The following is a 21,957-nucleotide window of genomic DNA, read 5'->3' on the forward strand; positions in this document are numbered from 1 at the left end:
TCTGGCCGGCTAATAAAATAAAGTCCTGCTGTAAAAGAAAATGAAAAGATGTTCTATCCAAAAAAAAAAAAAAAAAAAAGGGCTGCAGAAACGTTCCTCCTTGTTAGTAAACCACAGCAGGATGCATGTATTCTCTTGTAACGTCTGATTCGATACGACCCTTTGACTTTCCCTTTTCCTTATGACTCCGAGAAGAAACTATTTGTCTGGTCATTCAATCAGCAAAGTGACTCAGCCATGAATGCATTACCCTTGTCCGGACCTGTGACACATTAACCTTGACAGCGCTGCCGAAACAGAATGTTATCTGTTGACCGGGTCACATCTCAAAGTGATGCCCCTTCTCTGACTCGCCGTGAATAATTCATGCGAGGTGGGGCGAGAGAAGCGAGCGGTGGCCGGGTGCAACTTCACAGCCAATCCATAGGCAAAGTGTACGTATAGCACTCTCATCCTTATAGCTATTGATTATGTGCCACGTTAGCTGCCAGCTTGGCGATAGATTAGAAACAAAATAGACAACAAGACGGCCCGAGTGTCCACACTTGTTAGGTGTTGACTGTAGACGGAGGAGGCGGCGGCGGGGGGGGGGGGAGGTTGAAAGGGAAGCGAGCTGATGGATTGAAAGACCTTCCCCCCCCCCGAGAGGAAATAAACAGCCTTCTCATTCATATGTAATACATGGATTCTGGGGAATAATAGCTTAATCAGGCCCGTCTCTCTGTGTGCGGGGAATGAGGAAATTTGGTGATGTGCAGAATGACAGACCCTTATATAGAGGATTTGTCTGTTACACCTTAATCCATTAGGAAAGTCTCCTGCCTCAACTGTAGTAAAGCCGATTTGGAGCCCGCCGATAGCATCAGTGGGCATGAGGGAGGTGGCAGCTCTCAGAGAGAAACCGGGCTCTGCTGATACGCAGATATTCCGAGAGCGTGTGCGCACTGATGTGCCGAGGATTAATCCTAAACTCTGGCAACTTGAACTTTGATGGACAGTTCATATATACTTCCACTTTCAGATGCTAATTTCAGGAGAAATTTCATATTTTTTCCGTTGAGGCTCGGATTTCTCGAGCGGCAACACATAATCGTGTCTTCCCTCGGATGAACTTGAGGTAAAGCCTCATTTAGCGCAAGTTTAGCTGAGTAAAAAGAAAAAAAAAAAAAAAACGTGTCGAGAATAGACCGCTGCGCGAGGGCTTTGCATATGTGCACTACATCATGTCTCAAGTAATTTGCAGGAAAGATTAACATTTGTGAAAATCCTCGTCACGTGCCGCGTCCATGCATAATGAATCGCGGCGACTGCTCGGGCCCGGCTGGAAAATGGTGTGATGACAATGTTCTGTTCCTGAATATGTCAACACGCGCTACATTTCCATTATCAACCTACTGTGTTCCTCACAGCTAATGATTTTTTTTTCTTTTCCATATTTACATCTATTATAATCATGAATACTAATGCCGATAATTCTTCAATCTGCTTTTCTGGCCTTGGGCTGCATAATCAGTCCAAAGGGGGGCTTTACAGAGAATATTATTTATCTATGCACTCATTTTTGTTATAGTTAATATGGTGAAAGTAGAGGTTTGGAGAGGGGTTTGATGGGAAACAAAATGCTTGAATGGACACACAACTTTGGCCTCATCATTCAAGCCTTTATTTGTTTTCCAAGTATACTATATTAGCTATTAGTACTTCATGTTTTGCACTGAACCTGTGGACATACAAGACGACTATCACTGGCTGGCTTTGATACTGCAGAGAGCTTTCAAACGTGATTTTCAGACGAGTTCTGGACTTACAAGCAGCATCTTTCCTCTCAGATTTCTCAGCAGATTCTGATATCCTCAGAAAACCGTAAGTCACACTGAGTCTAAGGATATATATATCATATCTGAGTGGTTAGATATGACTAAGTTATGAGGCCAAGAGGGAGGACTAATTTTGACGCAAATTGCAGCTCAACGTCTCCATCCGCCCCCTCAACACTTCCTGCAACCCTCCCCCCCCCATTTAAAAAAAAAAAAAAAACCTCTGATGTGGATAGATGCGGACACCTCGACATTACTACTCATTCCAAAACCATGGGCATTCATTTGCTGCCTCCACTCTTCTGGGAAAGCTTCCCACAAAATGTTTGGAGCCGACTTGCAGGCGTTCGCTCCCACTCAGCCCAGAGAGCATTAGTGAGGCTGGACGGTGATGTTGGGCTGAGGTCAGGGTGCTGTGCAGGACTGTCATGTTCTTCCAGACCAGACTGGGACAAACAATTCTTCGCGAGCCCGCTGCATGGGGACGCTGAATGTCATGCTGAAAGAGGAAACTGTTGCTGCAAAAGTTGGAGGCAAGCGTTAGCTGTGTGTCCATCAAAACGTTTGTATATGTTGAGGTATCGCATTAGAAAAGGCTGATAGAAAATAGGGGATACAAACACCTTTTCTGGCCACGTTGCTCTAGCGGATGTTTAACTCACCATTACCTCTGTCGGCCTCTTCGTTCCCAGATCAATTCCCACATTCTATCGCCAATGTGTCCCCCTTCCTTTATTATTTTGATGGTAAACTTGAGAACAAGAAAAGTTACACTGAATTGTTGCGGCGAGAAATTAAAACCAGGATGTGTCACAGTTGCCCTGATGGACTGGATTCACCACTGTTCCTGTTGATGCGCGACAACTTGTGGTGAATTTCGGTATTACCGTATTGACCCGAATATAGGACGACCCTGATTATAAGACGACCCCTCTTTTCAAGACTAATCTTCAGAAAAAGACTGATAACCAAAATTCGTCTCTCAATAACAAACTCACATACCCTCCTGTCAGTCTCTTGGAAGCGGCCGCTTAGAGGACCACGATAAGCTTTTCTCTTTACTGTTAGCGTTTTTCAGACGGTCTTTTTGGACCCGCCCTCTTCGGACGTTACACTCCGTAACTCCATATTTCTTGGCTGGCTGACAGTTGTTTGGTGCCTCCGCTGCATTGATCACCATTGTCTTAAAATTAGCATCATAGCTCCGCCTCAGATGTCTGTTAACTTGCCCCACTTTTGATCCACTTTGCTCCGTAAAATCACCGCGTCTCTCCAATTTTTCATCTCCTGTCACTTCTTCTCCGCTGTGATTGACAGATAACCGCAGCCACAGTGTCAGTGACGTCTCTACAATAAGATGGCGCCCTCTGCCGTTGCGGTCGTGTGGCGACCCAGACAACTATCAGCATGTGTCAACGGTTAGACCCCGATTATAAGACGACCCCACTTTTTCACATAATTTTCATCAAAAAAAAAACTCATCCTATATTTGAGTCAACACGGTAGTTGACGCGCCACAACTTGTGGTGAAATTCGGTATTACTCACTCCCTCTTCTTCTCCTCTGTTTATTGCAGCCAGCCATAGTGAAGCCTACACCGCCATCTTCTGGTGGAACTACGTGTTGCATATCGTAGTTTATACGCTCCGAACCAGCTGGTGCCTAATTCGCATTTTCTTTTTGCCATATTTGAAAACTTACAGTTATTCTTCAAATCAGGTGATAAACACAGCATATGCGGTTAAAATATCATCGTATGCTGCAGCAGCGACATTTCCCTTCATCGAAAAACACCCTTCAGACTGACGGTACACAAGATTACTGTGCGTGTACACGGCTGTTAACAGCAGGTTTGTTTACGTGAGCCACATACATCATGTCCTTGAGTCGGAACGTCACAAGGCACCAAAGCACCTATTCTTGTGAAAAGACGTCTTGCCAGGTTTGGCCACCGACTTCTCCTGGCCACACATTTCTATTTAATATATGTAATTACAAGCGCTGTGTGCTCCTAATAAGCAAGGAGAGCCAAGTGGCACAACGACAAAGCAAACTGGGCTAATCCCTGTCACACTGTTCTGATTTCTTCCCCCAGCCTGCTTTCTTCCAGGTTCCATGAGCCTCGGCTGGCGTGTAAAATCTTAAAGTGATTTTACACTTCCTGCCACAACATCCAACCTTATCAACAATGCAAACATGGCCACCTGCGCAATCTTTTTTCGCTTTTGAAATTACAAGGAGCGGGACTTCGAATGACTCCGAGACATCCTGCACAGAGCTTCTCTCTTCGTCTTTCATTTTTATTTTGCTGACTCCTTATACCACACACGGGAAAATGTGTTCAGGATGCAGGAGGGAAATTGCTGTGAATGGACAATCACGGTCGTGGTGTGCCGCACAACGCAAATTAATTCACCAGTCGGTGAGATTTGGACCGGTGCGAGGGAGAAGCACCAGCTAGACGAGAGGATAAACCCACTTCATGTTCGCCCTAGTTTACGACAAAGGTAGCACGGGGGTCTATTTTAGTCCTCGTCCAAAACATGTGAAAGTCACAGCGTTGTCCAGGAAGTCCTTGAGTGCTCAAACTACCTACCGGGGGGGGGGGGTTGCAGGAGAAATTGATTGTTCGGTGCTCGAGGTCTTCTCAGTCAGATCTGCAGTTTATTTTATCAACACCATTACAGAGGTGTGTTTTTTTTTTCATTTACCAAACTGACAGTCACAGCCGAGACAATCCCAGAGCGCAATAAAAAAAAACAATTCTTACTTTTTTTTTTCCCCCTGCTCACAGAATAGATGAACTTCTGCTTCTAATGGTGTCGGTTCGATTACGACGTCTGCTGCAGCAGCGAGCCTGATTAATACGGGCATTATACAAAACACATTACCGGTACTTCAGGAGAGACGGAGTCGGGGAGGGTGGAGGGGGGGGGGCAATGAAATGGGCTTAGAGGAAGGAGGACGGTTAATATCAAACAGAGGGAGAGCGAGGGGTGAGGTGAGGTGAGGTGAGGTGAGGTGAGGTGAGGTGTGTTCGTACCTGGCGTCAGGAAGGAGGTTGAGGAGCAGGAGGAAGGTCCACAAGCCAAAGTCCGGCGATTTAAGCTTCTGAAGTGCAGCAGCCATGTCCGACTATAGAGGGGACGCCTGTGGAAACGAGGGAGGGAGAAGAAACAACGTGAATTCTTGAAACGCCTGATAGGTAAATGGCATCTGATGATCAACAAATTGATTTCTAATGATTCAATCGAAGCCTCAACCCTCCTACTCCCGACTGGTTTACGGTCTTCGGCGACATGATCGATGGCTCTGTTTGCTCTCCAACTGATCCGCTGACGTTTTTATGCGTTAACGGCATCCGGCTGTCAAACAAGCGAAACAAGAATTGTTTATGACGTGACACACATCAGAAGGTGTTTAAAAAGTTTATGAGAGCCAGACGAGGGCGGTTTGGGGGGGGATGGGGACGCTGTTTATAATATAGAGCGAGTGACGAGAGACGACAGGTTGACTGTGTTTGATCAGTGTGGAAAATGATCCGCGTGATCTCGCCTGCAGACGCACATCATCGTCTGTCTTTCCAGCCAACTGAGCGACTCGGAAGACGCGCAAAGCGGTGAAAGCTGTGTTTATGTGTATCACTTTTCACACATATAACCAAATCACCTCGTGCGTCAGACCGGCGCCGCGGCGTGAGGAGCACACACAGCTGTTTCCCCGTCTCTCTCTCCTTGCACATCACTGAGCAGTGGACTCGAACAGTTTTCAGACAATAATTAGCCCGGGTAATGATATTTGCCGGCGAGCTCTCCGGCACACCTGTCTGGAGGAAACTTGTCTCCTCTCGAGTTTCTTCTGGCTGGTGATCCAAAACACACCTGGCGGAAGCGCCGAATCAACAGTCAGGCAACGGAACCTCATCTCAGGCAAGACATCAGATCTAATTTTTATTCATTGGGGTTCTGGGTGGGGCGGAAATATTAATATGTTCAAGCCCGTCAGCAGACACAGAGCTGGTGTCGGCGCCTGGTATTCTCTGTCTACCATTTAATAGCTCTGGCTCAAAGACAGAGGCTGGAATATTTCAGAAATGATTTGTTTATATTTTGTACGCTAATTTTCACTTTTAATATTCACATTTTCACATTAAGTTTTTTCCTGCTCTATTTACTCTTTATGCTTTTCCTCCTTCAGCTTTTCGTCAAGTTGTACTTATTCCTATTCCTATCCTTATGAAGGATGCACGATATGGATTTCTTTTTCAGCCGATTACTTTTTACCAACTACCTGCTTCTCATGGCAGAAGCCGATAACATAATCGCTAATTTCACATCTTAGTATTTTAGAGAGAAGTTCAAGCATATCTGATGATAGGAGAGGAAAGAAAGACTGTCCTATTGTGCTTTTTCTTTTGTTTCCTTAAAAAGGTCAACAGAAGCTCCTCTCTCCCACAGAAAACACCGCTCCTGAAACGCCTCGTCAGCTGTGACATCACACTACATCACAACGTCACACATTCTGCGCAACTTAAGCCTCGCAGCTAGTTTAGCAAGTGAGAATCGATTTATCACAGCTGCTCTGGTGTTGTTAGTGTCGCTGGCTCAGGCGCGTGTGAGCTGACCAATCAGAGCAGACTGGGTATTCAGGAGGCGGGGCTTTAAAGAGTGTTTTAGACAGAGGGGGACCACAGAGCTGCAGCACCGGATGTGTTTTTTGAGCACTAAAGCATGAAAACCTGTTCTAGCAGTAACCCAGAATAAAATTATGAACATGGAAATGAGCAAAATATGTGTCCTTTAATATTCGGTAGCCATAATACGATTTGCTGTGTTAAAACCTGTTTGTAAATGCTGTGCTAGCCAACAACAGACAGTATATTTGTCAATATCTAGCCAACATTTATCGTTCAAGCCCTTATTGTATATTTAGACATTTAGCGGGAGGGTATTGTGGTTTCTTTGCCCTCTGGGGGAGGGTATGAAAAAGTTGTAATAACACAGCATGCCTACCTTTTCTATACCCATAACTATTAGCATCACAGATGTGGCCCTAAATAATTCAATCCACCTCAAACTGAATACATGAAATATTAAATAACCCACCTAAATATCCCTGAACCAAATTAAACTGAACACATATGAGTACTGATATTCACTGTGAATGCTGGTGTCAGTAATCGTGAGAGATGACGTAGTTCAAGCTCCAAGACTTTGACGGGTCCACCAAACCCCTGAAAACATCACATGAAAGCCCGGAATAAACACATCATACACAGCTTCCTTCTTTTGCTGCTATAATAACGACAAATGGTAATCATTTTAACGAGGTCGCAGTCTCAACGATTGAACGACCTCTCTTAAAATTTGCCGTGCCGCTGAATGCAAACTGAAATCACCAGGAAGAGGAAAAAAGGGAAGCCGAATGACTGAGGTGCTGCCTTTTGCGCGACCACTCGAGCGAGCGCACCTGAAGCAGCTGCGTCGTACTTAAAAGGCTTCCATTGTGCTTTTGTCGAGATTCAGCCCCCGCCCCCGCCTTCTTTATCGCCGCCGCGGAGGAGGAGATCAAACGCTCTCCTGAGGGTGGAATCAGTGTCCTGAGTGTGAGTGCAGAGCGGCGATCATTACAGGAGGAGTAAACAAATGGATGGATGCAAAAGATACACTTTCAGGTTAGCGTACGAACACGAGGCTGCACTAATAATGCCACAAAACTGTGACCGTACTTTTAAAAACTATATCTGCGAAACCACTTAAAGGAGCTGTCAGCAGTTCAGTCAAGTTCCACGTCTAATGCATCTTCATTTCCTGGCAGGCGTGAGGCAAAGTGCTCAAAAGCAGCCAATTATTTCCAAATGTTTTACGCGAGCGAGCTGCTTGTTTCTCGGCAGTTTGCAACCCTAATTATGAAGACACGTAGAAGTGGAGCGGCGGCGAGTCTTCGACGTCGACGCTTTGGCAATTTGGGATCATCACAAGTCGACGGCGACTGTAATGCGCCGAACATCTGATCTCATTTTCGAGAGCAACAACAACATAAAAATCTCGTGATGGCCTCTGGGTAGAGCGCGCCGCCACAAAGATGCCCATAAAGTGTGTTTGAGTTACAGCGGCCGGCCGAAGCTGATAGAAAAATGTCATTCGAATGTATAAAACATGTTGACAATAATCAATGCCCTTACGGGGAAAACGCACCCGAATCAATAAACACGGGAGTCTCTGCCTCATAAACACTGGAGACATGTGGTGTTATCGATGTGAAGATATTTACAGTCACCGTTATTAACCTGCGACTGACATGAATTAAGCTTCCTTCCACGCCGCCTGTGAAATACGTTGCTTCTGTGACGCGGGGAGACAAATCACAATGCTCCCATGTTACCACGCCCCCCCCCCTAAAAAAAGCAAATAAACCACGTAAGGGAAGCAGGAAGGGAGATTTATTTGGTGTCTGACCCAACCTGCTCCCACAAACAGACTTTTCAGTCTCTGCTGTGATTGGTTTCTGGCCTTTAAACACACGGAAACAAGACGTATTTGACACGTGATTAACCTCTGATGATAAAATATCAGAAAGTGCACAAGCTTAATTACTACTCAGCGAGAGAGCTACCTGTTTAATGTGTTTTTGTAATATGTGAACACATCATGGACAGAACACAACAACCGCACGCTGATGGCGGCCTCAGCAAAGACATACGCCCGCGTATGAAGTGTATCAGCACATAGTAAATATTGATAATAGGCTAAATTTGAGCGTTTGAAATGTGAATAGAATTAGGATATCTCAAAAAATGAGGAATTCCGTTTGAATGGGGTGATAGACGAGGGGCTGACGAGCGCGAGCGTGATTCATCCCAGACCTGAGTTGCTTGAGTAGCTACTCGATAAGCGAAAATTTTGTGAATGCAGCCAATTAGAAACCGAGCGCGCTCGATGCAAATGAGTCGAAATGTTGTTTTTCATAATTTCATCCCCTCGTCTCCCCTTTCAACAAATGTCAAGCTCAAGGGCAGGCCGGCTCCCAGACTGTGTCAAATTAAACCGATCTCGTGTTGCTTGAAAAAAAAATTCAAAATTGCTGGTAAACAGAAAACTGCAGAGATTCATACTTCACATCGGGCTTCCACCTCTTTCTCTCTCTCTCCCCTTCCTTCCTTTCATTTATTTCCTTTTCTCTCTGTACATTCTGCCAACGGAGGTTATGTTAAAGCTAATTCTGGATCGTTATCCATTAAAGATTTTATGTGTCCCATAAAAAAAAAAAAAAGGCGACAGGATGCCCTCTGGAGTCAGAGGTATCATTTCCTTGTCTTATAATGTCTGTCTGGAAAAATTGAAATGCTAATTTCCTGACGTATATTGCAACAGATTCGAGTCACTTCCACTCACTTGGGGATCATCTGTGTGCACGTGTCATCTTAAGGGGGCTCTCGATGTCCGGGGTTGAATAAATCTTTTGAAAACACATTGATTCCTCTGCGCCTCGAGGTTCCAGTCATTACCCAGCGTCGTTTCATCACCGGCAGTCATAGTTCGTAGGAGTTGAAAGGGAAGGACTGGACCTCATTAAAGAGACGATGTCTGGACATTCGCAGACTCTAATAAACTCGGTAAACAAAAAACAGTAAAGATAAAAACATAAAGGTTTAATTATTCTCATAAGTCGACCTCATAAACTCACATTTCCTTTAGGACCTCTGTTTGTATTCATTCAGCCACACGTCGCCCCATCACGGCGCCAATTACAGCGGCGGTGAAGAAAAATCATGGAGGAAGCTCGGCAGACAGCGCTCTCACAAGTGTCAACAGATCCTCTTCTGTAAGAATACGACAAACGGGCGTCGGAAAAGAAGACCGGCTGCCGGCCGCCGTCTGCATTTCTGCACCAGTTTTACCAATACCTGTCATGTAAATGAGGGGCTCAGCGGTCCCCGGGGCTCAGATTGTGCTTGAAAAACAGAGAATATGAAGGGAGGGGAAAAAAAAAAGACATGGTGCCTTTTGTTGGCAAATTAAAAATAGCTTGCCTAAGGTGACAGTAGAGCTGACGCGCTCTCCACATCCAAGTCTTTTTAACATTTGTTTTCAGTTCTAGCATACACAATGAGTAATGTAATCACATCTGACAGAATTAAAAGGGCTATAAATACATTCGATGCAAATGAGCTGAAGACTCTAGACTGGGCGACTGCGCCGAGTGTTTTGTCGAACAATAAAGATAATAAGTCCTCTGATAAGAAGCGGCAGGGCCTGGTTTCCTCAGAGAAGGATGTCAGCCGGGGACAATTTGGGTTTTTCATTTATTTTTATAGTTTGGCTGTCATTCATGACCCGAAGGGAAACTGGAATACAAACTGTGATATTGTAGAAGTTCACGGTGTGTGTTTTTCTGTGTTAATAAAACCCACCCGCCTGAGTTGCTGCACAGGATGTCGAAGAACGGTTCACATTCTAACCAACCCCGAAAAAAACTGTGGACCTCATCAGCCAATAAACAGTGTCGACTGCAGTAATTGTTGAATTTAGGACACAGCTCTATAGCCGTGTAATCCGAGTGGCTGCTGTTAAACTAAAAATAGCTCTAAATCCTGTCACATTTGGTTTGATGTGACGGTCATGCACTGAGCATCTACCACTGATCTCTTTGGTCTGCAATCTAATCACATATATAAGAAGAACTTCAGACTGAACCCAGACTGTTTAAGAACTTGATTGTATTCAGTAACGAAAGAATAAAAAATTAAAGTAGGTCTGGCATTTTCGCACCAGCATGACTCAAGTACAACTCGTCTTCTCGTGTTACATCGAGGCGGAGAGAGTTTGAAGCTTCGTTGTTCGTCACAAACTGAACACAAATTAGAAGCAGAACATAAACAAACGGGTCCGAGGATCGATATGTTTTCAGAGCTTTTGCTCGATTAATATATCACAACTCAGCAACTAACACTGACAAAGGCTGGATCGGTGATTCCCACCTAAGGATGGAAAGGCTACGGATCAACAGTTTAAATAACTCGCAAATGGATAAATGGTCTGAAATAGACGGCAGAAAGTACGAGACAGATTAGCTTGAAGTGACAGGCAGCAGCTAATAGTGTGCAATGTAGTTTGTTCTATAACAAACTGTTGATGCTGCCTCAACCCTGACGAGTACGAGCGCAGCCTCCCAGAAGACAGAGGCCGGTTTGGTGACAGGAAATACGGCACAAGGTGTTTTTTCTTGCATCCCGGGGCTGAGAAAAGCAAGTAGGACCACTTTACGAAGCTAATGGCAGCTAGCGTTACATTTAGCGGAAACAAACCTACAGGTATCTGTCAAATCAGGGAACTTCATCAGTCACCTCGGTACTGTAACTGGCCTCTATCTTTGTTCTTGGAGGCCCCCGGTCATGAGCTGTTCATTGAGAAGCACATTTGTTAGCTTCAACAACAAGTAAAGTCCATCTGTCCAGAGTTAATCAAGGCGGAGCAGTCAGAAGGGAAAACCAGCAAATATTTACTCCATAAAATCACTGAATAAAGTTATAAAGATACGCTTTTGCACAGTATTCGTGGCAACATTCCTCTTTTTTTATACATCCATGGCAGCACCATAAAATAGAGAAAGCATTTTATTGGACAAATAATTTATATTACGGCCCGGTGAGTGCAGCATGAGTCATCAACACCGCTAATGATTTTCCGCTATTACACCATTAAAAATACCAACAGCTTTTTGCTGGTGTATAGGTGATATGGATCTGGAGCTGGATAGATCTGAGTTCATCGGCGTGGCGAGGCACATGTGACAGGAAAACGTGTTGACGATGACGCCGCGCACGAGGACGACAGGTGGATCTAATAAGCGACGAGAATTTCTCTCTCTTTCGTTTTGGGACTGTGGGCGCGAGCGTTAATTTGATCATTAGGCCTCATCACTGCCGGATGATCAATGTATCGGCGCTGCCAGGCGGAACTGTTTTCCGCCGGGGGCCCGTCACTATTATGTTACACCGGTTGATAATTTGTCAGGACTTTAGGTTTGCTCCTCACAGACATGTAACGGGAGTACAGTGGATCCATTATGAACTCGGCGCCACACGACAATGAGCCTCTGTTGTTTTTTTCGGGGCAGAGCAAAGATAAATTCCTCGCTGTCGTTTTCATGTTTCTGTGCCAAGGTTTGGGCTGACTAATGTTCAGTGTAAGTAAACTGTGCACAGGTGCTGAAAGGAACTATAAAACTGTAGAATAAAGTGGCCCGAGTGGCCCTCATGGTCCAGTTTAATCAAAGCTAAATATACTTAATCTCCTCTGAATTTAAGGTGAAGTGACTAGATAGATGTTTCTATTAGTGCTTAACTTGGCAGGGATCTAAAGTGTGAGGTCTCTTGCGCCAAGACACACTTGGAAAAAGCTGACTCTTTCCTGACTGCACTTTTTACAAGTGAGGCGAAAAACAGTGCGACAGCCTAAAATCCACTGGGGTCCTTTCATTTGCATAAAGAAATTAATAAAATAATACCACCAGATGGAGTTATTTTTACTGAGATAGATTTGGACTTTTCACGCTGCCTGCGTAAATTTACATGACAGCAGAGAGGGAAAAAAAAAAACAGAAAATCTGCTTTCCAAAACGAGGCCACCGCGGTTAAAAGTAAAACACTGTCACGGCTCTTAAACATTCGTGATTTGACGCTCAGAAGGAGCTCGAACTTTTTCTGGGGAAGCACAGAATGTAAACTGCGAGCGCGGGAACCTGGAGCAAATGGCGACGATGCATGTGACGGTGAATGCGACGCGATACGTGACGCGGCGAGGCTTTCAGGGGGCTCAAGCTGGCGCCGACGACGGGAGACGAGTGATGAAACAATAACAGGAGCGGCAGAGAGGTGCAAATTCCTGTAACCACTTGCAGGTAGCGTAATGTTTACACCCGCCGACATGCCACCGCGGCCTCCATACAGTCATGATGGCTTCCTGCTGAGGGAATGGCCTCATTTAAGACCGCTCCCTGTCCTCCCTCCCCTCCCCTCCCTCCTCACAAGTAATAGCGAGGTTGGATTGTTTGACGGATCCAGCGGCTCCTCTCCGCGTCTGAATAAAGCCGATTTGACTAACGCCTCGATTCAATATTATTGTAAGCCGTCGACAGTTCTCACCTGTCAAGTTGCTAATGGGCAAGATCTATAATGCTTACTCAGTTGAGCATGTTTGCCAACACAGAGCACAGCTGGGTAATTCTCTGTAGATAGTGCTGAATCTACAATATTTGATATCCATTTATCAAATCTGTACGGTACATAATGTAGAAAATGAACAGAGCGTGTTCCCGTACAGAGCTCAGCGAACGCCGTCGGGACAATAACCCCTCGCGGCTGAAAAACGCCACCTTTCATAGGGAGCTTAATATTATTCACAGTGTGTTTTTCCCCATTACAGGTCACAACCAGCTGCTCTCAAATTAACAGTGTAACCGTGAAAGTAACTTTTTTTTTTCATGCTGAAACGCGACAAAAAACATTTTAAACATACTTTTAAAATGGCCATTGTCCCCGCGACAACATTTAATTACGCTGCCGGGAGGAAGCGATCTAATCAGGCAAATACAATAATCATGGAAATCAGTGTGACTTTTACAATTAGGAGCCGCGGCGCCGACAAAAAAACTCCTGCGGATTGGCGACGCGAGTCACCGCAGCTGTGATTGACAAAAAAGCGGAGGAGCGGCGAGTCGGGGCCGGGGAGAGGGCGTCTGCCTCATAAGGTGAAATCTGTCAGAGTTCATCAGGGATTCCCGGTGAAGAGCAATACCTTCTCCAGCACTCACCACCTGTGCTCATGTTTTACCTCGGGCGTCGTTGCGCTGTGTGCAACTCAAACACTCGCACGGCTCAAGATTGCAGGCCCGCACTGCTGATCCTCCAGTCTGATGCATTTCGGTTTGTATTTACATTTCAGAGAACGGTATGTCACATAATGGTGAGCGAAGTAAATAGGCCACAACAATAAATATGAGGGAATACGCGTCCCCTTTTATTTCTGAGGATGCAAATGCCACATGCGGGAAAATGGGAGAAATATCATGATTAAAAGGAAAAAATAAATAAAACAGCTCAGGCTCTTGTAATTCTCCGCTCATGCACTTTCAAGGCCCTCATTAAATACACGGCAAAAGTAGAACAATGACATTATTAACAGCGGTTCTGAGGACGCGATACAGTTTAAGCTCGGGGGGCCGAGAGCGAGAACAAGAAGTCGCTGTTTGCTCAAGACAAGAGGACGAGAGGAAACAAAACAATAAAATAAATAAAATCACAACACGAATAATGTTGTTGACTGTAAGTGCCCTGGTAGTTCATATTCAGAGGGAGCGCTCACATCCTCCGGGGTCCAAATTAAACCTTATTACACACATAAATTCTCCTGTTCCCATTTTGTGTCCCCTTTTTCAAAATATATAAAGTGTTAATAATGTCTTTCGATGGTTGGTTAATTTTACAGGAACGTTATGTGATTACGTTCCGTGCGCGCGCAACAATACATAACCTGAAATGTTGAATTTACGGATTATTAACTCACACCAGTGGCAGCCCCGACAGTGATGGAGGCATCCGAACTAAAGATACATCCTCTAAACCGCGACGCCGTCTGCCGCTCCCCCTGCCTGCATCATCGGCGCAAATAACAAGCAAGAAAATAGATGTCAAACCGAACATTTGCAAAAGGCTTAAGCAGACAAGAATCCTTCAAAGCTGATAGCATTACATGGCCAGCAGAGCAGGGCCCCACATGGAGGGGGAAATTAATATCTCAGTTCAGACTGTGACAAGTTCTGCATCTCCTCAATGGATTATGATTACAGCTGGAACAAAGTCTTTGCCCATTAGGAGGGGTAACCGAATGGGCTTACGACGAGAACAAGTGGGCACCAGACGGAAGGGATTGAGAAGTGAGATGTGCAGTAAAAATTCAGTGTGCTGCCACATGTTACAGCATTAATCTTGGATTTCCATTAAGCTGTAGACCTCAGTAGTGTCGACGGAGAACCGGTTAGGCTGTTTACAACGCAAATATTAAACGATAGCACCGATTCAGAACGATCCCGGTCACAAAAGTGGTCTTTTTCGGCTTTGCACGTCGTCAAAATCAGGTAAAAAACATTAAATGTTTTCCTTCTTTCTTTCAGGTCAGACTGTGGGTCCCATCTGGGGGTGTGGGCAGCATTTCTGTAAATTTTGACCGGCACAGAATTGGACACATCTATGGCCAATTGGCCGATTCCAGTGTCTGGCCAGGTTGCCAGTTCACATGTGGTGCATTCTGTCTTTCCCTCATTCGTTGCAAAAAAAAACAAAAAATGAATCCCCGCTCACAAAAATGTATAAATCAGCTTTATTATGCCACATCTGTGATTGCATTAATAGTCAATTAACACTCAGTGCAGCAGAGTGCATTAGAAAGGAAAACAGATTCCTATCTTTTTAAATGATGATAACAGTATGTCGGGGTTAGATTACACTTGATATGACAGCGACTCCCGAGTTATACGGACCATGCAGCACAAATCCGAGGCTGAGCATGGTGTGACTGCGTTCTAGTTGCCTGCGCGGACACACATGTTTAGCCCATCGGCTCACATTGACGTTGACACAGCACACTTGTGCACAGGGAATGATATTGCAGGTCAGAACAGCGGCCTACCGCTGTGAGACTGCTATGGGAATACAAATGAGTGTGGCATGGAGAAGCATGCAGTGGATAAAGCATGCAATACTGTGCCAGTGGAGACAGAGCATAAGGATTTGCTGTGGACTGCATGGTGCTCTAGATACACTGAGAAAGAGTCGACCATGTCTGTGAAATAACGCGGTACGCTTAGAAACTTGAACCAGCAGGTGAAAATGGGCAGTGAGGTGCTGTGAGGGCTTTATTCCTTCAGGTTTTGTCAAAATCAGGCCGCCGGTGTCTAAGTTATCACCTAACAAATCACAATTGAAGTGATGATGCACCCGCGCTAATTGGCTCCAGGGCTGCCTGCATTATTCATGGCTAACAGCATGTTCCACTTGTTTGCGTGGCAGTAATTGTTAAGTGATTAACCTGCTGATTGCTCGCCTGATTCATTTTCCAAACCGTTTTTTTGGCCATCTCACTGTTGTCTGATCGTTGGAACAACTCACTGTTTGAGTTTCCTGGTGGATGCTGAAGGACTGGAGGGTAGCCCGGCTCCACAACGCTGTCCACAACGGAATTTAACAGATTTAAAATAAGTAATAAGTAAATGTGTTTTAAGTAAGTCATGAAGTAGAATCTGAATATTGGACGTCACAGCTGCCTCATCACATGCAATGCCTGGAGGAGAGAAACTTACAAAAGAAGTATTTTCACTCTGAAATAGTTGCATTTTATTTCGAAATTCATCTTTAGGACCCAAAATATTCAAAGGAATATGCCAACAAGCAATCAAAATTATCATAGAGGTAGAGCCACTTTCTTGTTATCAGAAGGTCGCTGGTTCAATTCCCCTGGTCTGCATGTCGAAGTGTCCTTGGGCAAGATACTGAACCCCAAACTGCTTCCGCCATCGATTTATGAATGTTTGTATGAATTAATGCCAGTCGCTTTGGACAAAAAGCGCCTGCTAAATGCCTTAAATGTAAATGTTAATATAGCAAATCAGTTAGAACTCATGATGACATTAAGTCATTTATGGAGAAAAAACACTTCCATCACTTGACTATGAACAAACGGTTGTCCACTATGCGAGACGCTGAGTCACCGCTCCATCAAATTTGTCTCCCAAAGGAACACTGGCTTCAGGCCAGGAAGCAATAAATAATGAACGAGGAATCACTTTGTACGGATCGGTTACATTCTAGTTCATATTTTATGTTTAGTAGTCTATACAGTACATTGCTAACAAGGCATTTCAAGATCAACCCAGAAGCAACAGCCGCTCCGCTATTTAAACTTTCACACTCACTGTCTAGTTTTGTTAATGAGCTGAACCGTCCGTGTCACATCGGGGTCTTTAGGCGCTATGAAAAATACTTTTCCAAGTGCTCCTCTATACCACTCTGACAACTACATCTTATACTAATGAACCATTTATTTAATGTACTGTACAGGACATTACTGGGGCGACAGAGGTCTCAGATCGTTTTATTTTATGGAGCCAATAGGTAGGCTTTGCTAATTGGGGAAACACTGAGTGGGACCCACTGCCTGGTTGGTCCAAAAAGCTAAAAAGCAGAACATAAAATACAGGGACATTTTAAAAAATCTTACTGTCACATGAAATTGTTCCTACTTGCTTCAAGACAGCCATCATCGTTCCTGTACCTAAAAACTCCGCTGGGTGAAGTCTAACCCCAATCCTGATGAAGTGCTCCAAGAAACTGGTTCTCAAACGCATCACAAACAACATCCCTGCCAGTCTACAGGATGCTGTTTGTTGACTTCAGAATTCAATCACAACCTCACCCATTAAAACTGATTGGAAAACTAAACACTCTGGGCTTGAGCACCACTCTATCCAATTGGATATTGGACTTCCTCAGAAGCAGGCCCCAGACAGTTGGGCTTGGCAGTCACACCTCCTCTAAGTCGGAGCCCCCCAGGGCTGTGTGCTCAGCCCGCTCCTGTTCACACTGTACACCCGTGACCGCACTCCCAAACATCAAGAGAATTGTGATATATGCAGATGAAACCGCCAGATGCAGAAGTATCCACTGTCAAACCACTAGACTACGGAGGAGCTGAGGCTGTGATACTCCTCAAATCATCCTCCACACTCCACTGAGGAGGTCATCAAGTGTTTCCCTTATGTAACATAAAGGAACTTAAGCTTTTACAACCCTGGTGTTGTAAAATGACAAATAAATTAACCTTTATAGCAATGGAATTTACAAGGTCCACTGGAAAGAGATTTATTATTCCTTAAATACATCACCGGCATCATTTAATCGTTGGTCCATTAACCTAGTTCACCCTGACTCAAATCACAGCTTTCTAGGTCATAAAGTGAGCCTGGAAAAAAAGGTAACGGCATTAATACTTAAACACAACAGTCCATTCACAAGACTGGCACATAGTCCTCCAACGCCATCAGAGAAAACAGGGTGAAGAAAAAGAGAAGAGGGCACATACCAAACAACTGTCGAGCTTCATCTTGTCCTTTGAGTCGTTTGGTTTCACAAGGATTTAAGACGCACCAGTGCAAAAACATGAGATGGGCTGGTTATTCTCCGATGGGACATCCGTGTCATTGCCATCAATCAAATGCGCCACATATCACTTCATATCACTGCCCCATCAAAGATGGTCTGTGTATGAATATGTCAGGTATTCCCCAGACCTTTACCCACTGTCTGTCCTTGTACATCATTTTTAGCCATGGTAGTTTTGTGGTCTTAAGGATGGCAATATCTGTCCGTCAGTCAGTCAGTTTGATACAGACTCTCATTTACTATGTGCTGGATGGTCAAGACATTGTGTATTGATCTCCAGAGGGTGAAGCCCAGTGACTTTAGCAATCCGCCTGTCTTTGCCCACTCCATCACAGGTATTTTGGATTTATGCGTCAACTGTGAACTGTCCCTTTATTGACATTGGTCATTTGTTTCAACAACCATCAGATGGATTTCCATGATATTTGGTACAGATATTCATGCCTCCCTCAGGATGGATTTCCATCATTTTGGTCATCCCTTGACCTCCTGTTTTGGAGGAAAGTGCCATCTAATGCAGCCCAGCAGTATCCAGTTAATGTACGAGGTTAGTGATATTCTAGAGGCTGTTAAAAGAATAATAAATGTGTCTGGTTGGAGTAGTATCATTAAAAATTAAAACGGTGTCCACGGGAGACGTTATAAATCAAGTAATGACATTGGTCCAAATGATTCCTTGAAATATTTAAGAATGAGCCATTTTGATATTGTTCAGGCTAAACTTTTAAGTTACAGTCACATCTCAATGTAAACCTTGGTATGTACATTAAAAAACCCATTTAGAGCATGCGTACCACAATTTATTTACCCATAACATACTGCTTTATTTTTTTTTTTTACAAGACTCTCTAGACAACAGCACTGAATAGATTACTCTGAAGTGTCTTGATCAGGAGCGATCGATCACACTAACAGGCAAAGTATTCACGGGCAGGTTGGCGACTCCGTGTAAGCAGAAGCTATAGTCATTACTAACACGAATGACAGCTATATAGCCTAACTGTAATTGGAATGCAAGGTTTCACTCTAAGGTAATAGCCATACAAAGAGCGGCAGAGTTCAGCACACGCACTAGACTGGCCCAACAGAATAATTTAAACCATAAATCAAACATCCATGCTGTGTTTCACCTTGGAGCTCTATAGGCTTGTCTTTGCCACTTAGCAGGGAATTGTGTTGAATGTGTGTTTGTGTTTTCCTATCCAATCAAAACATGGATTTACCGCGAAGGTTCAGGGATGCGCAGTATGAGAGCATGAGCTATAGTGAAGTCACGCTCCTTCCGGTGTTCCCCATTTGAGGTTATGGGAAAAAAAATTGTACTTTAGATATTTCTCATCCCGTTTGAATTATACCACGAATTACACATATGATGTTGATGAAGGTTCTCAGTCATCCAGGTCAGTTTTTCTCCCCAGACAGCTTAACAACCATTCACACCTGGGCTCACCAGGCCCTAGCAACCCAGATGAAAGCCGGTTTAACCAATAAATCACAATTAGCCCTAACGACTGTGAAACTCAGAGCTCACACATGTCCTTAATGTGTCTGTAAGGACACTCCCACACAGAGTTTAAAAGCCTGCAACTCCCCTCCAGTTCGTTAGAAGTGAAGAAGTCTCTTGGATGAGAGGTGAAACATCTTCCGGTCCAGTTTCCTTCGATACAGCACCTAGATTTACACATATAATGTTTGTCGATTTGAATAATCGCAAAATACCATTTAGTTTTTTGTGAAACTGCTTAGTTAACTACATCGTCTCTCTCAATATACGTAACACCAACATGGCTGCTATCAACCTACAAGGTTGCAGCAAGGGGTTTTGGTGAACGTTGAACAAGGACTATTAGGTGTGTAGTCTTTCTATGTATTTTCACAGTCCTGTACTTGATTTTTTTTTCACCATTTCACCACCAGCATACATATTTTCCTGAAAGAAGGTCCCAACAGAAAGTGTGCCTTTGCCTCTGATAAGGATCAGAGTCAGTACATTCTTTATTGGCCCAGTACAAGTTCCTGAGCCTAAAGTCAAAGTGTTCACAAAGTGTTGAACCTCACGACATCCTTGCGTGTGAATGACTGATCCCAGTCTTTTGTTTGACCTGGTCCCAATTTAAATGAAACGTGTTGCTGGCAACAAATTCAGGATTGCTTGTATTTACTAAAAAACAATAAAGGTGTTGAGATAAAACCTGAAGTATATATTGCCTTTGTACTGTCTGTCTGGTAGTGTACCTTTCTAGAGCCTGCAATCATTTCAGTTTATCGGTTTTATGAAAAAATCTGCCCTCCTGCCCGTGTGACAGATGCGTCAGAGGGCAGCAGGAGTTCAATAACAGTGAAAGACTCCTGACTGAAATGAAAAGGAATCTGAAATAAACTGGCAGTACTGTAGGCGAGACTTCCACTTTATCATGTTGTTAAATTACCATCAGGGATTTCATATGCATTTGCAGAGATATGCAATATATTCTAACTCGGTATGAAATTCAAAGATTTACAGATCTAGATATACAGAGATTCAGCATAATGTGACACTTTGAACAGGTGATTCGGTGTCGTCACGTCTTGTAAATGTCCATATGTTGAACAAATACCAGCCTTTTGACTGAATTTAAAACAGGCAATTTACATTTTAACTTATCGTCATTCAGCCAGACGTGTAGGCGTGTATGCCGGAGGCATAACTTGGCCACCCATTTTCTTATATGACACAGAGGGTTATTACTGATGGTGTTCTTCCCTGAAATACATTAGGCTTGCAAGAAATATTTAATCTTATCTGAAGAGCAGATACTGTGCATCAGAAAAGACCTTACGCTGCAAATGTGAGTTCCACATATCTCGGCACACACATCAAATTTCATCACCTTCTTATTACAGCACACAGATGGGGGGGAAGACATATTTATTTGATTTGATCCAGCAATGCACATACATAAATAAATTCATGGCTCTTCCAGTATCCTCCAGCATTGTAAGTTACCTTTCCCCCGGTCTAGATAATAATCAGCTTCCCCTCCAGTGGAAAGAGGTGAGTGTGACTCTGAACGGAGCTGTGATGAGCTTTGCCTCCTGCTGTGCGTCTCTGTGGAGGAGATGTTTACTGGGGCTTTTTGTGTGGCCAGTAGGATCCCACTTAGTGTGAATGATGGCAGCTGTGAGGGTGCCTCTGGCAAGTGTGACTCCAACTATGGCTGCTTGGTCTCATGCAGCATATAGTGCCAGCTGCTCAGGCTGTGCAGCACTCCAGCGAGCATGACGGATTGCGGCTGAGGTAAGCACGTCTCTGGCGAGAACGATGCAGAACGCAGCAAGGGTGAGTGCAACTTCGGCTACAGCGATGGAAGATCGCGGCAAACAGCAGCTCGGCGCAGCTGGCTGCTTGAACTGTGGCTGCATCGGCTCCGACTGAGTATCTGTGACGAGCGTGAGCCTGGATGCTCTGTGTGGGCCGCTGCTGCCGCTGCACAGGCTGACAGACTGTGGTGAGAGTGATTCCGGTGATCAAAGCAGCTTTGACTGCTCGGTGCAGCGACTTATCACTCTGGTGGAGTCTGCTGGTTGGGCAGAGGCCCGTGATGAACACAACAACAACAAGTGTGACTGACTGCCACTGCAGCGAACAAGACTCAGTTAAGCATTGTTCATGCTACTCTGTCTCTGGCAGCAGCAGAGTGTGTGGTGGATGAGCTCCACTTCTTCTGCAGTCTGGGGAAATACTGGTGACTCTGGTTCAGGTGATGTGGCCAGCAAACAGGGATGCGTTATATAGGATCCACTGTCTCCCACACTGCCCAAGTTAAGTTTTATTTTTAATTTACGAGTTCGAGAAAACGACGCCACCTGTGATCGATTAACCAGTGGACAATCTGCCCATCCAGTTGACTAACACTTGCACCTACTCTGCAAAAAAAAAAGAAG

The 21,957-nt window shown here is 44.5% G+C and overlaps 1 protein-coding gene across 4 annotated transcripts in view; it reads right to left on the bottom strand.

Annotated features, from left to right (window-relative positions):
• The window catches only part of gabra3 (gamma-aminobutyric acid type A receptor subunit alpha3), a 101,562-nt gene that overhangs the window by 66,944 nt on the left and 12,661 nt on the right, over positions 1 to 21,957 (bottom strand). For all 4 annotated transcript variants that reach the window (XM_030438827.1, XM_030438825.1, XM_030438828.1 and 1 more), the window contains exon 2: positions 4,861 to 4,967. In XM_030438827.1, coding sequence (XP_030294687.1) covers positions 4,861 to 4,946 — 86 coding nt within the window. In that variant the 5' untranslated portion in view covers positions 4,947 to 4,967. The remainder of the gene's footprint in view (positions 1 to 4,860; positions 4,968 to 21,957) is intronic.

This window comes from Sparus aurata, chromosome 13, assembly GCF_900880675.1.
Source record: "Sparus aurata chromosome 13, fSpaAur1.1, whole genome shotgun sequence".
Taxonomy (NCBI): domain Eukaryota; kingdom Metazoa; phylum Chordata; class Actinopteri; order Spariformes; family Sparidae; genus Sparus; species Sparus aurata.